Source organism: Tupaia chinensis, unplaced genomic scaffold (assembly GCF_000334495.1).
Source record: "Tupaia chinensis unplaced genomic scaffold, TupChi_1.0 Scaffold000477_1, whole genome shotgun sequence".
NCBI lineage: Eukaryota > Metazoa > Chordata > Mammalia > Scandentia > Tupaiidae > Tupaia > Tupaia belangeri.
Window position 1 is genome coordinate 1843701 of NW_006159986.1, and position 14845 is coordinate 1858545.

General features: G+C 53.7%; 1 protein-coding gene across 1 annotated transcript in view; it reads right to left on the minus strand.

Moving 5' to 3' along the window:
* Nucleotides 1-5966: 5966 nt before the first annotated feature.
* The window catches only part of TNS4 (tensin 4), a 22218-nt gene continuing 13339 nt past the window's right edge, over nucleotides 5967-14845 (minus strand). The window contains exons 5-13 of the mRNA XM_006155941.3: nucleotides 13488-13574; nucleotides 13067-13192; nucleotides 11689-11781; nucleotides 11494-11571; nucleotides 9922-9993; nucleotides 8918-9086; nucleotides 8249-8317; nucleotides 7997-8023; nucleotides 5967-7456 (exon numbers count right to left, since the gene is read on the minus strand). Of these exons, the coding sequence (XP_006156003.1) occupies nucleotides 7315-7456; nucleotides 7997-8023; nucleotides 8249-8317; nucleotides 8918-9086; nucleotides 9922-9993; nucleotides 11494-11571; nucleotides 11689-11781; nucleotides 13067-13192; nucleotides 13488-13574 (863 nt within the window). The 3' untranslated portion in view covers nucleotides 5967-7314. The remainder of the gene's footprint in view (nucleotides 7457-7996; nucleotides 8024-8248; nucleotides 8318-8917; nucleotides 9087-9921; nucleotides 9994-11493; nucleotides 11572-11688; nucleotides 11782-13066; nucleotides 13193-13487; nucleotides 13575-14845) is intronic.

Genomic DNA, 14845 nt, shown 5'->3' on the forward strand with positions numbered 1-14845 from the left:
GTGAGAAATCACTGTTCAGAGATAATGGCCTGCTACAATCCCTTCTCTTCCATACTCCTCTCAGGATTTTAGGCATGCATGCATTTGCACCTGGTGTCATTTTCAAGCCACTGGGTCTGGGACTTGAACCACAGTTGGCCATGTGGGAGTCCAGCACCTTAATCACAATGCCACCTGCTGGCCTGCCCTTCACTTTTGTAAACCTAATGAGGTCAAGAACCACGTCTGCTTTACTCACCACTACAGGTCCATACAGGGTTGCCATACTTAGCAAGGAAAAGCCAAGCCATCCAGTTACAGGTGAATCTCAATAAACAACTCAATAAACAAGTCATTGCTCAGTATATGTGTGTCCCAGCTCTGTCTCCAAGGCCTGCCAGGCTGGGATCAGGCTGGCAACACTGAAAAAGGACCTGAATGAATGCAGAGCATGCCCACTGCCCATAAATGCTTCCCGCCTGTGCTCTACACAGCAGCCACCCACTGGCCCCGTTTCGGTTTGGGAAGAGGGATTTGTTTCTGCAGATTGCCTTGGTTCGGGTCTCCTGTCCTCAGCTCTGCCCTCTCTCAGACTTCCCCTCTCCTTGGATGCTTTTCTCCCTGGCAAGCTTTCACATGTTCGGTCAGTCTCTTCTTGTCTGTTTTTAATTTTTTTTTAAAGAATGATGTATTTAATTTTATTTATTGGGTCATTATCATGACTTTTCAGACGACCCAATATTGTTATTATTATTTTAAAATTTGCTATAGGGCATGTATGCCCGATGAGAAAGAGAGAGAGAAAGCAAGCCACCATGTCCAGGACTAAAACTGTGGTCAACCATGTGCGAGTCCAGTGCCCTAAGCACCACCTTACCTTCTGGCTCCTGTCTGTCTTTTCTCTTTTCTCTCTCTCTTTTTTTTCTTCTTATTGTTAGAGGGTGTATGCACTTACCAGAGAGAGACAGAGAAACAGAGAGAGAGAGAGAGAGAGAGAGAGAGAGAGAGCAAGTACATCCCCCTAGTGGGGCAGGTCACACTGTGATCCCTTCCACTCCATCTCTCCGTCCTGTCAGGATTTGGGGCACACAGGCCTGGCGTGTTTTTCAAGCTGCTGGGGCAAGGGTTCAATCTATGGTTAGCCACATGGAATCTGGATCTCTTAACTACTGAGTGTCTGGGCTAGCCTTCTCTTTCTTTGCTTTCCCTTCTCATTCCATCTACCCTCAAGGAGCTGGGGGATTTTCTCGGGTTCCTTGTCTTTCCTAAGAAGGATTCTTGGATCTGGCATGGGGTGTCTGTGAACGAGGTATGCCCTGGAAGAGGGATGGCAGGCATCGCGGGAGAAGGCAAGTTTGCTTGGAGGACAAATAATGGCCCTTGCATAGTGCTGCTGTCAGGGCTAAATGGGACAACTGGCCAACCTCCCAGCAGGCACTTGCACAGGCCTAATGTGTGCCAGGCACTGTCCTAGGTGCCAGGGGCTCAGTGGTGCTCCCATTTCAGGAGCACGGTGCTTGGCATGCCTTAGTGCTCAATGACAGACCAGTAGGAGTGCCAGCACTTTACACAGTGCTCCAGAGGCTGAAAAGTCCCTTCATGTCTGGTCTACGTATGCGTTTTTAAAACTTTACATATTGGGGTCGGGAGGTGGCATGGTGGTTGAGGTGCTGGACTTCCACATGGCTGACCACAGTTTGAATCCCTGCTTTCTCACTTTCCTTCTCTCTTTCTCTTTGTCTCTCTGATGAGCACATGTGTCCTATAGCAGAATTTAAAAATAATAACAACAGCAATAATAAAAAAGTCACATAAAATTTTTATTTACTTCTTTCATGAGAAAGAGAGAAAGGTAGCAAGAGAGAGGGAAGGGACAGGCATACCCAACATGATTTTCACACTGTGATCCACCCCCAGACTCAGTCAGCTCGAATCATGGATGTGTGTGCACAGGGTGTGAACCATCTCTCTTCAGGATGTGAACCCAGGACCTTTGTCATGTGGGTCCAGTTGTGCTACTGCTGCGCCACTGCCTGGCCCTGTCTAGTGTGTGTGTGTGTGTGTGTGTGTGTATTTAATTTTTAAAAAAACTTTCCAGAGGATGTGTGCACTTTCCAGAGAGAGAGGTAGGGGAAGAATGAGGAAACACCCCTCAGGGGAATGGTCACTCAGCAGTCCCTTCTCCACTTCTCCTGTCACGATTTTGGGCACATACATTCACATACCTGGCATGTCTTCCAAACTGTCGGGGCTGAGACTGTTTGAATTGCGCAGTCGGCCATGTGGGGTCCAGTTGCCTTAACCACCACGCCACCGGCCGGCCCCTGTCTCGTGTATTTTGTATGCTTCCCACAACCTTAATTTTGTAGGATGGGTATTACAGTCCAGCGAACTGAGGCTCAATGACTGGAGAAATGACGTGGCCCAAACCATGCAGCTTAGTCAGTGGCAGAGGGGACCTGCCACCCGGATCTGCGGAAGTGTGTGTGTGTGTGTGTGTGTGGCAGGGGGAGCGGGGACGAACTAAGACACCCATTTCAGTGCTCACCGAGTGTCCAATATTAAAGCTGTGTCAGGAATTTTTGTGGGGGTGGTAAAAAAATATCTGAATGCTGTGGAGGAGAGCACGTGGCTTCCTGGGGCCCCTGTAGGAGCCCCACCTCCTGCCCAGCTCGGTCTGCTCCGTGTGTACTGTCCGCGTGGGAGCTCAGCACGTACTGCTGAATGTGTGAGCGAGCAAGTGAGTGTCATCCCGTCCTCTTCAGTGTGCTCTGTCTCTGTGTCTCTAGATCCATCCTCCTGGCTTGACTCCCTGTCCCAGGCCTACTCTAAGCCAAGTTCTTATCCTCCATACCCCTACCCTGCCCTTGGTTGGATCCAGCTGGAGAAAGGTGCGGGGCTGAGACGCCTTCACGCAGCAGAGAGTTACAAAACTCCAGCTCCAAGAGTGCAGAGGCAGGAAGAGGAGGGGACCTTCTCCTGGGACTGAGGGCTCCTGCCTGGCTAGGACTGGGCAGTGGCGGGATTGGGGAACACGGATGGGTCAGGCCCTGAATAGAGGGGTGCAATGGATTGAATTATACTCCCCCCCCATTCCCATGTTGTAGCCCTCACCCTCAATATGCCTGTATTTGGACATGGGGCTTTATAGAGAAAATGAAAGTTAAATGAGGTCATAATCATAAGATTGGTGGTTTTATAGGAAAAGAAAGTGGGGCCGGCAGGTGGCATGGGGTTGGGGCGCTGGACTCCCACATGGCTGACTGTGGTTCGTGTTCTGGACCTGGCAACTTACTTTCTCATTCTCCCCTTCTTTTTCTCTTTTTGGTCAAATTGCAGAATAACAATAAAAAATTCTTTAAAAAAAAATAAAGAAAAGAAAAGAAAAGAAAGCGACTTCTCCCTATCCACCCGATGCATGCGCACCAAGGAAAGGCCATGCGAACACACAGTAAGAAGGTGGCCATCTGTTTACGGTGTTTTGTTATGGTGGCCCGAAGAGATTGATAAATCCCAAGGGACTGGGGACCCCTGGTCCTGCCCCTTCTCATGTGATACTTCCAAGCTGAGAGAATCAGGCACCCAGGCCCAGACCAAGCAGGCGTCTGCCCCAGCCTCTACTGAGAGCCTCTTGTCTTAGGCTCTCGTCCCTTTCCTGGTCTGACCTCTTTTTCCATCTCTTTTCTCCTCCTCCCAGGCCTCAGATCCCATCTCCCGCCCCCACAGCTATAGCTCTAAAGCACGAATCTCGGCAATTGCTCCTTGATTACCTACAGGATGAATGAAGTCCAAGCAGGTTGCTAGTGGCGATTGTGCGTTGTGCAACCTGCAGGACTGTGCACGGGGTCCAGAGTACAACCGGATTCATTCACTTATTCACGCGATGAGTATTTACTCCCTAGGCGTTCTCAGCTGACATCCAAGGCTCTTGACTACTCTGCTTCTGCTCTTCCCTCTGCTTCCTCACTTACCTACTCCCTTGGGTACCATCTACTTCAGCCACACTGAACATGGTACATCTTTTCATACCTATGTTCTTCACACACAAAGCTGCCCATCTGCTTATCTCTGAAGGTTGGGGCCCTACAATGGGCATGGACTTGAAATCCTATTACTCTGCCATTAGTTAGAAGACTGTGGGCAAATTAAACCTTTGAACCTCAGTTTTCTATTCTGGAAAATGGGATTAGACATATATAATATGCCTCACATGGAGGATATAGAAGCTCTCTCAACAAAGGCTGGTTTCTTCCCCTCTTTGCATGCCAAACTCCTATTCATCCTTGAAGACCCAACTCAAATGTTCCCTGTTGGTACCATTGCCCTCTAAGTGGGTAAAGCTGATCTTTCCCTGTTTCCACTCTTCCGACCAGCCCTGCATGGTATTCACAAACCTCTGTTATGACATTATCATAGTTATTTGTCTTCTTGGTTCACGTGAACAAAGCATGCAGCCAGGAAAACATTTGTTGTGTGAACCAAGGCCTGTTGCCCTGGTTCTAAGCCCGTAGACGATTGGATGGCACAAGAGTTAAGGACTGGGGGCCAAAGATAAACAGCAGAGATGAGCCTTGGCCCTCAGTGGCTAGTCAGATGCAGGTATGAGCGAGGGTGCTTTAGCCTTTCTGGAAAGTTCTCCTTCTAGCCAGAGGGGAGGCAGATGTAGGGCTAAGGGACTCTGAGTCTGGAAAAGTGATTGGTGGTGCAGGGGGTGGGGGCTGCCCTCTTCCCTTTGCTGCTGCAGCAGCTGGACTTGGCTGCAAGGCCAGCCTCCAGAGGGTATTAAACTGGATAGGAGAAAGAGGGAGGTTTTTGTGTTAAGAGAGAGCTTGGGAGTGGCTGGGTAAAGGCAGGATGAGGAGAAAGTGGGAGAGGGAAAGTGAGGGAGGGCCGGTGGCGTACCTGTGTATGGAGATAGAGAATGGGACAGGAAGGGTGGGAGAACTGGGGAAGAGACATTGGAGAGGAGGCTACAAGGCCTGGAACCTTCTGGAGAGAAAGCAGACATGTCCCTATGTGGAGGTGAAGACGCCCCCAGCTCCTGGCTTGGTGGCTGTCCTTCCCTCCCTCTGTCCTCCAGCCCTCCCGCCCTTGCTGGACTGGCTGCTCTGCCTGGGAGCAAAGTCCAACCCAAGGAAAGATGAGCTATAGCAAACCCAGGACAGATGATCACTCTTGAGAACATGGCCTGGGGCGGGGGCTGAGGGGAGTCCCACAGTGGAACTGGGGGGCAGAGTCTACCCGGCAATAGTTTGAGGTCATTGGGAAGGTATCTTCACAGGCCCTCTGGAGCAGCCCCTGCCACTGGGTCACATCACCCACTCCACCCAGCCATCTCATTCCTACACTCTGTAGAAAGCACCGTACCCTTCCGGAACCTCTTGGGGGGGGGGAGGAGCCTTCTTCTGGCATGCCATCCTCGAGTCCCTGACTGCAGTGGGATCTGGAGCAAGTCAGAAGGGGGCATTACCCTAGGCCTGCAGGGGTAGGCAGCCAGCTAGCCCAGAGTGGGATGAAGGGACTGTTGTCCAGGAACTTGAGGAGCCTTCTGGGCTGAGGGACTCTTCTGTATTTCCCTGGAGCTGCTCATATCTCACTGCCTCTCTTCGCCCCTCAGGGAGGCTGTGAGGCCTTGGAACCCATCAAGGGTGCCACACGCACTCACCTTAGGGCCTAGGACACTGGGTAACCCTAGCCCTCTGTGTCCCTGGGAGACTGGCAGGAAAGGGGCCATGAAGGAAGACAGGTGTATTGGGATGTGGGGGGTACAGTGTTTTAAGCAATGGTTCATGAAGAAGAAGCCAGCAGAGCCTATCCTGCCATGGCCAGGGTATGCGAGGGAGCGGTATACTTGGTCTTCACTAAGACAAGCCACCACCTCCAAGCCATGGGCCCATCTGTTCAGGCCTCCATCTCTAGGGAGGACAACCCTGAATGCTCAGAACCAGCCGTCATGCAAAGACAGACACTTTATTCTTTGTGATGGGGGCTACGCAGGCACTGAGAGTATATTGGGGACTCTGGGCACTGTGACCTCAAGAACCTTGTCCAGCATTCCATAGGCCCTGGGCATGGGGCAGGGCCTGACCATGGACTGGGTGGGCTGGCCTCAGCCTGTTCAGCCAACCCAGGCTCACTCCAGTGCCATTTGGTTGCTGGGGTTGAAATCATAACTTGTCAGGCCCAGCCTTGGCCAAAGATAATGATGCCCTGGTAGGGCTAGCTCTGGGAGGAGGCAGATTACTCCTCTTAGAGCAGGAGTGGGCTTCTTCCCTGAGCCTCCCCTCCTGCCCTCATGCTAGGGTTTGTTTAGGAACCCAGGCCTGCTAGACACCATTCCAGCTTCTGGGGGCCGCCTGGGGTGAAGGGGTGGCCTGGAAGGGCTGCAGTATCTCCCAGCCTTTGGGGGAAGCGGCCTCTTTGCATTCTTGACTCTCTGCTGCCCCCGTGTGGCTGTGAGGTCAGTTGACACTGCATGGCTGTAGAGGGGTGTGTGCATGGGTGTGCCCGTGCGTGTGGGTGTCTGTGTGTGCTGGGTTGGGGGTACTTGGCAAGACTGGAGCTAAGAAAGAACCACAGAGGGTTGGCCCTTAGATCTACTCTAGAGGACCAAGGTCTTCCTGTCCCATCTCCCAGATGCCGTTTATACAAGCAACGCCAGGGCAGCTGCAACACCAGCTATGCACACTTGCATCTAAAAACTGATAGAAAACCTGGGGCTGATACTCATTCACAAGGTGGGGAGGGGCCTAGACATCAAGAATTGGGGGGGCAGCAGGGCCTTCTCCATGGGGCCTGCACGTCATGGGCAGGTGATTCTAAAAGACCACCAGGAAAGTAGGGAGAGGAACAGCTGTCGAGGGACACAGAGTCTGGCTACCTCGTCTTCGTCCTCAATCCTTGTGTATTATCACCAGCCTCAGGCCAGGAGCCCCGTGTGTTCCGATCCAGCACCTGCCATTTGCCCTGAAGCAGGGGCCACTCGCTCAGAGTGTGTGCCTGTAGTGTCCACGCAGACGGAGCCAGAGGATACTGGGAGGTATTTTCTTGCAGGGGCCGTTGAATACGAGTGTGCTTCAGAATCACAGAGGAGCATGTTAAAACACCCACCAAGGTCTGAGAACAGCTGAACTTGTCTATTGGCCTCCTCTGATGGCTGAGGAAACTGAGGCAGGGGTGCTGGAGGAGAGGAGGACTGGATGAAGGTGACTGCCGAAGGTCAGAGCGTGGCCAAGGATTGCAGCTCGATGCTGTTCTGCTTTAGGCAGGCGAAGGTGGGCTCTTGGGCAGCACCCCCCGAGGCGTCTGGGAAGGAGCACAGGCAGCTCTGTCCTGTCACATCCTTTCTGTGTCTTGCAGCAGAGCAGCCACCAGGCTGATGACCTGCGAGGCTGGCTGGACCGTGTCATACTCTGCAAAGAGGTGGCACACATTCTCCTGTGCCTCTGTCTGGCTCTTGGCCACGAACCCGAAGATTCTAGTGAGAGAGAGCAGTCTGAGTGAGAGGCGGGATGCAGGAAGGTGTCACGCTGATTGGGGGACAGGGGAGCATTCAGCCTCCACTGCGTTCCTCCCTGCCCCTCCCCTGGCCAACTGGGTCTAGCACCTCAATATATGGGGGGCTGTCTGAGGGAAGGAGGTGCCTCTCTGTCAGACTGAGAGATCCATGAGCTCAACCTCTGGGTTTCCGTTGAATGGGGGCACCCTGTGTATTCCCCATTAGAGTGGAAGCTCCCTGAGAACAACCGGACTGGGGCATCCCTAGGAGAGCGAGGCTGGGGCTCCTTGGGTGAGAACCTGTGGCTCTTGCAGAAGGCTGGGGCTCCAGTCTCATCTCTGGAGGCTCTCTGATAGCGGGGTCACAATCTCCCACAGACGAAGTCCTCTGAGGACCAGGGCCTGGACTCCCATCACTATCATGGGCTCTCACGGTCAGGCTGGGGCCTCCCTCCTTCTCAAGCTCCCTCATGTTGGGGTGGGGCCCTGCCACAGCGACGGAGTGGGTGGGAAGGCTTACCGAGAGGGCTTGCAGTATTTCTGCCATCTGCGGGAAAGGACAGGCAGTAATGAGTATGGAGGTGTGGCCCTGTTCCCCGCAGCCAGCCAGAGGGACAAGCTGCGGGTCAGGCTGCCCAGCTGCGCCCCACTCTGCCCTCCTGTCGCCCTGACCCTTTACGGCTCCCAGGCTCACTCTGTGATCTCAGTTCCAGAGTCAGCAGAACCCCTGGCGGGCACCTAGGCCCTGAATTTGGCCCGGTCTTGAACTTACTTCCGTTGCTCGGGGTCCATGCCACAGAAGCGGAGGGTGGCGAGAGGGTAATGGCGCCGGAAGAACACTCTAGAAGGAGGCGGGACGGGAAAGGAGGTCGGTGAGATCTGTCCCAGGGTCATGTCTGCCTCCAGGAAGAAGGCATCTTGAAATTCTGAGGTCCTCCAAGGAGCCTCGCACTTAGAACTTCCCACTGCCAGGCGCTGGGCACTCGCGCTTCTCTCCTCTCAGAGTGCCGCCGCCTGTGCCCTGCACGTTGGGGTTTTCTACCCAGCCCCCCAACCTCCTTTCTGAGGACCGGACTTCCGATCCTGCCTGTAAAGTGCCCAACCCAGAATAGGCTCCTGCTAGACTGTGAGTCCCTGAGCCAGCGAGGGAGCGATCTCATTCCTCTCCGTGGCCCAGCGCCAGCCAGGGTCGGAGGTTCTGTCGCCGGGAGACGGACTCAGTGCCCAGGAACACTAGGCAATTCCCTCTCTGTCAGTCACCACGGAGGGGCTCTGGCAAGAGGTCATGGAAGGGAGGCCTGGAGATAGAAGGGAACCTGCCTGGAGTCACCCGGCACATATCAGCCCTCTCGGGTCTTTGTCACCAAGCCACAGCCGTCTCAGCCATCCCTTCAGCTCTACGCCACCCAACCCTGCACCCCGGTCAAAGGGAGGCCCTTACTTCCTCTGCACATCAGTCAGGGTGATGCCCTGCTCAGTGACTTTGAAGTGGACCACGGTGGGCGTGGGGAGGATGTCTCTCTCGAAGGTGGTCGAGATGGCCTTCCGCACAGCCAGGGCTCCAGTCAGGGTCTCCACGCTCACTGAGCTCAGGTACAAGGTGTGGCAGCCTGTGGGACACGAATACTGTACTGAGGCCACTGCCAGGGTCCATGGGATGGTAGGATCACTAAGTCCAGGCCTTCCTTCTGCCCAGAGCCAGAGTGGGGGTGCTTGTTACTTCTATGAATACGATGGGGCCCCTCTTTGAGCCACCAAACAGGCAGGGAGTGTGAAGATGGTGCAATTTGAGGCCAGACCTAGAGGACTTTGGGATGATCTGTTGTTTTGCAATGTCCGAGGTCCCTGGCCTTTCAGGTGTGGTAAGGGAGGGGCTATTGCCTGTGTAGGGGTGCCCAGAAAACCTTCCATCCATCTAGACCAGGACTGCCCTGCCTCGGGGCCTGGTTCATTGTCCAGAGCAGCAGAGATCAGAATAGGGAGGGGAACTTGCTAGGGGGCATGGTAGGAGCTGTCACTGAGACAGTGCTGACCTGCCTGGCCTCTGGACCTGGGGGGAGGATGGACTTTTCCTGGGTTGAAGCCCCCAGGACCCAGACCTGACATTCAGAGGATCCCAGAGGACCCCAGACCGGGACTCAGACCCTGACACCTCCAGGACAGCTACCTCAGACCCAGAGAGATCCTAGCTAGTATCACGGGCATGCCCATACGTGCGTGGAATGGGGTGTGAGCCCTGCCACCCCCCTTCCCTGCCGCCCAGGGCCTGCAGCCTCTCATCTCCTGGTTGCTCGGGGTGGGAGGTGGGGTTTATAGTTCCTGTGAAAGATGCAGAAACAAAGCCATGATGGAAAACATGTGTGGGCCCGCGTGTGCATGTGCGCAGGGCTGGGAGGGACCCTCTGAGGGCACGGCCAGGCCCGGCGCCTCCTCCGCACCACTCACCCGCAGATTTCTTCAGGCAGGAGGCCAGGCTGTCTGTAGAGGGATCTGAGGCCCCATCTGCACCTCCCAGTTCTGAGCCAAGACAAAGCAACAGGGCCGCAAAGGGCCGGGGGTGGAGTGAATGGACCCTCTCGTTGAAACAGGCCTCATTATCCCCTCTAAACACCTTCCACCTCTGCCCCACCTCCAGGAAGTGACTTGGTTGAGAAAACCAGGTGTGATTACCTTAATGAGGCAAATGGTGCCACTCTGGGCTCCCCAAATGCCTTGCAAACCTTCTGACCCCCCCTCCCTCCTCACCCCTCACTCCTCCAGACCCCAGCCTGCTACTGTGACCTTGTCCTCACAAACCCCTGACCTCCTCACTTCCTCCTGACTCCATTCCAACTCGTCTCTGTTCACCAATGGTGAGGGAATCTCACCATTAGTCCACCTGGGATCCCCTTGCCCTGATTTCTCTCCCAGAAAATGCCCCCTCTGGAGCTTCTCCTGCTCCTCGTGTGCGGGGGTGCAGGGGTGCCGGGGCACGGCTGTGCTCTGAACGGGGCTTGCTGATCTGGGTTTGAGATCTGACTGTGGGCAAGTCACTTCACACTAGGACCCTCCTTTTCTTATTTGTGAAATGGGGATGATACTAGCGCTACCACTGTGCGGGGTGCAGTGAAGTGTGACTGAGTGAATGCAGGCTTGGTAAATATTGGACCTGGAGGGGAAAAAAAACCTCCAAATGGTTTGATTTAGACGCTTTTATCCTCTCTTTTATCAACCATGCATTCCAGGCCAGGTGCTCTGTGAGGAGCCTTGCCTGAGCTGGCTCATTTAATCTACACACCAATCGTATTTTTTTTTTTTTTGGAGAGATTTTCACTGTAGGGCGCGTGCGCTCGCCAGACCAGTCAGACAGAGAGACAGAAAGCGAGAAATCACCCCCCAGGGGGGATGGCCATGCTGCAATTCCTTCTCCTCCATTCTCCTCTTGGGATCTTGGGTGCGCACGCACATGCGCCCGGTGTGAGTTTAAGCCACCGGGTCCGGGACTCGAACCGCAGTCGACTACGTGGGAGTCCAGCGACATAGCCATTACGCTAACTGCTGGTCCCTACACACCAATCGTTTTTGTTTGTCTGTTTTTTTTTCTTTTTAAAATTTTTGCCAGAGGGCACATATGCTGGCCAGAGAGAGAGATAGAGAGAGGGAGAGAGAGAGAAAGTGAGAAATCACTCCTCAGGAGGGATGATCTGCTGCAATCCCGTCTCCATTTCTCTTTTGGGACTTGAACCATGTGGTTAGCCATGTGGGATCCAGCCACCTTAAACACCATGCCACTGGCTGGCTCCACACACCAGTCCTATGTGTAGGTACACTGATGACTGTCCCCATTTCACAGATGAGAAAACAGGTCCAGGGAGGTTAACGTTCTCAAATTCTCGCAGCTGGGAGGTGGAGACGACCGGCTCCAGAACATGCACTTCGACTGTGACATTCGACAAGGTAGAAATGGCCACTGGGGGCTTCTCTGAGAATAAACAGGTTCCATGCCCCAGCACTGCCTCTTTGGGGGCCCAGACCCACCTTTCTGTGGGATCGTGAGTTTGCAGGGCAGGGCCAGGGCCATGATGGAGTGCTGGTACACGAAGGCGGAGAGGCTCCCTGAACAGAAACAGGCCGCCCTGCGTGAGTAAGGGCTCCCCAGGCCTCCCCAGGCCTTCCCGCCTCCCGCACAGCTCAGAAGGGCAGATCCCCACCCCTGGAGTCGGGGAGGCTCACCAAAGTAGGGCTCCTCATCTGCTCCTTTGAGATGCACCCCTTTGGCAGAAGACTCAATGAGAAAGTGTCGGATAAGGTCGCTGCAGTCCTCGCCTGGACGAAGAAAGAAGACAGTGCGTGCAGGAGGGAGCCCAGAGCCCACTGTGAGCCCAACACTGGCCAGCTCCTCTCCGACCTACTCTCCTCGGATCCACCAAAGGTCATCTCGTCCATCCCCCTGCCTCTGGGGAAGCTGCAGAAGGAATCCTATTTTCAAGGCCTCCTACAAAGGAGGCACCAGTACATTTGCTCAAGGCTTCTCTGTCCGGCAGTCTCTCCCTCAGCAGGCTTCCCCTTGGTAGAGAGTTACTGGGGATGCATCTTCATTACTGGGGAGAGAGGATTTCAGCCCCTCAGCCTGGTTTCTCTCTTCCTCTACTCACCCCAGCCCAGGTACTATTATTCTCACTCAGATTATTCCTCATGGAGCCAGATTGGCCCAGAAGGGCAAACGATGCCCTTTGACCCCCCCTCTTCCCCTGGCCTCTGGCTTCCTCCTCAACTTGGCTTCATTGACTCTCACAAGGTAACCCCAATAGCCCACATGGCCATAGGGGTTGCCTTTTTGTTCCAACAGCGAGGCCTAGCGGAAAGAACACAAGTTGGGTTTTCCATCCTCGAGCTGTCACATCATTGTTCTGGGGTCATTAACCAACCTCAGAGCTTCAGCTACCTGGTCAGTTAAATGAGAGGTACAATCCTGGGGTTTTGGTGAGGGACGATTACCCAGGTCTTGTCCTGTCAAGATCTGTGTCCCTCTATTTCCACAGTGAGGTGGCATCTGTCTGATTCTTCCCTGCATCCCTGGTTCCTTACACAGTGCCTGGTGCATGGCAGGTGCCCCACAGCGATGCGCTGAGTTACCCAGCAAGCTTGCGTGATCGTGGAAGAGCATGCGATAGACTGTCACACATGTGTGATGAGCTCTTCACATGTGACATGCTATCAAGCAAGTGTGATGAGCTATTATACACATGATAAGTGGTCGCATATGTGATAAACTAGCACACACACATGATATTATTACACCAGATAAATCTGGTGTGGACAGAGGTGGGTACCTGGAAGAAAGTTCTTTCTCTTCCCACCATCTGGGGAGAGCAGGGACTCTAGGGGACTCGGGATGGCAGGGGGGTGGCTCAGGACTGCTGTGAAAGGAGCTTTCTCCATGCCTGGTGCTGGAGGGCATCTGGGGAGCACTGAGGTGGACCCTCCTCCCAGAAGGCATTTTGGGACTGGGCCAAGGTCACCATGAAAGCCAGTGTCAGAGGTAGGACTAGAACCCACCACACTCTGTCACTGGGGGAGGCCTTGAGTGAGTACAGAGACAGGAGCATACCTGGTCGGTTCTGGGCAGATGCAGGGGCCTCCTGGACCTTCAAGGCCAGGCCAAAGGAGCCTCGGTACGAAGAACTGTCTCGTATGACGAAAGCCCCTGGCTCCTCCTTCCTCAGCAGGTCGATAGCTGGAACGATTCTTGGGTCAGAGACAGAAACTGCCCCACCTGTTGCCCCTCTGGCCGTAGCCCCCAGGGTTTCCTAGAGCAACACTGGCCGGCTAGAAAGTCCTTCCTCTCGTTTAACTTTCGCTCTTCTTGCTGTAGTTCCTATTTCTTTTTGAGGTCATGAGGCCAGCCCCCTTCTCTGGGCTCACTATTTGCCTCCTTTACCGTGACCTGCGGCCCCATCTGCCTGACACAGAGTGCGGGACTCACACCTGCTTCCTGGCCACATGTCTCCTGAAACAGTGCTTTCTCTTACCTTGCTCTCGGGTGATGCAGGGCTTAAACCAATATCTAGACGTGTCCATCACGAACTTCATGGTGGGCTGTATGTCCTTGGCAGGACCTGGAGATGGGTAGAGAAGGGGCACCTTGTAGGCTGGACAGAGGGGAGCTGAGAGCCCCTCCCCTGCTCCTCTGTCCAGAGGACCCATTCGCCCTTCCATCTGGACCCCAGTCTCATCCTATCTTCCAGGAGACAAAGTCAACAGAAAGATTCCAGGCTTGGCACGTCTAGGACTTAGAAGCACCCTTGTATCCTTGCTAATGAACCAAAACCAAATGGATAAAACCTCATTTTAATGAGCAATGGTTCCTCAGATCTAGTGTTGTCTGGTGGGGACTGAAATACAGGATAAATAAGGGGTTCTCAGATGCATCATTTTGTTTCACACTCTCTTCTCCCTTCATAGCCCTAAGAGATCCTTAGTGGCAGAATCAACTTGGAAAAGAAGCTGGAAGAAAAGCTGCAAGAGAGGAAAACAGCACCTCTGGGCGGAGCAGACCGCAGTGGACGTCTGGGTTCTAGACTTTGATTTGGGACCAGAGTCCCAGCTCCTGCAGCCCAGAGGGGCCAAATGGACGAACAGCCTCTGAGGGTCTGTGATGCTCCCATAGCCTATAAAATTAGTATCAATTTTGCTGTGAGAATATTTTTTAGAATTAATGAGTGCTACCCTGGGGCTTGCCCCCAGCACGACAGGACTATCACCAGGCAAAGTAAATGCGCTCTCTGAGATCCCCAAATGCCCAGTTTCCTGGGCCCCTAAGGCAGGGAAGAGTGGTACTCGATTTCAGCATTTTGAAAAGTTGTGTCATGGCCAGCTGAGAGTAACTCATTATAAAAAGTGTACTAGAGGGACTAGCATATGGCATAATGGCTACGTCACTGGATTCTCACATGGCTGACTGTGGTTTGAGTCCCAGGCCTGGCATCTTGAAATTCATGCTGGGCACATGTGCATGTATACTCCAAATCCAGAGAAGGGGTTGTGGCATGGTCATACTCCTGGGGGGAGGTGGTTTCTCATTTTCTGTTTCTCTGTTTATCTCTGTCTCTCCAGTGAGTACACGCACCCTACAGCAAAAATCTCTTTTGAAAAAGGGGGAAAAAAGTACTAGAATCTGCAAACAATTAGTCCCAGGAATGCGATCAGGGCAGATTCATAGGCATAACTGCGGTGTTACTTTCTCCCGCGCGCATTGACCTATTAGTGGGACCGAGCGGTGGCTTCAGGAGCCTTTTACACTCCAGGAGTCACCTTGATGCTGTGAGTTTCATGGGGGAACGAGGGCTGAGAAGCCCCAACATGGAGATGGCTGAGATGGGCGGCATTC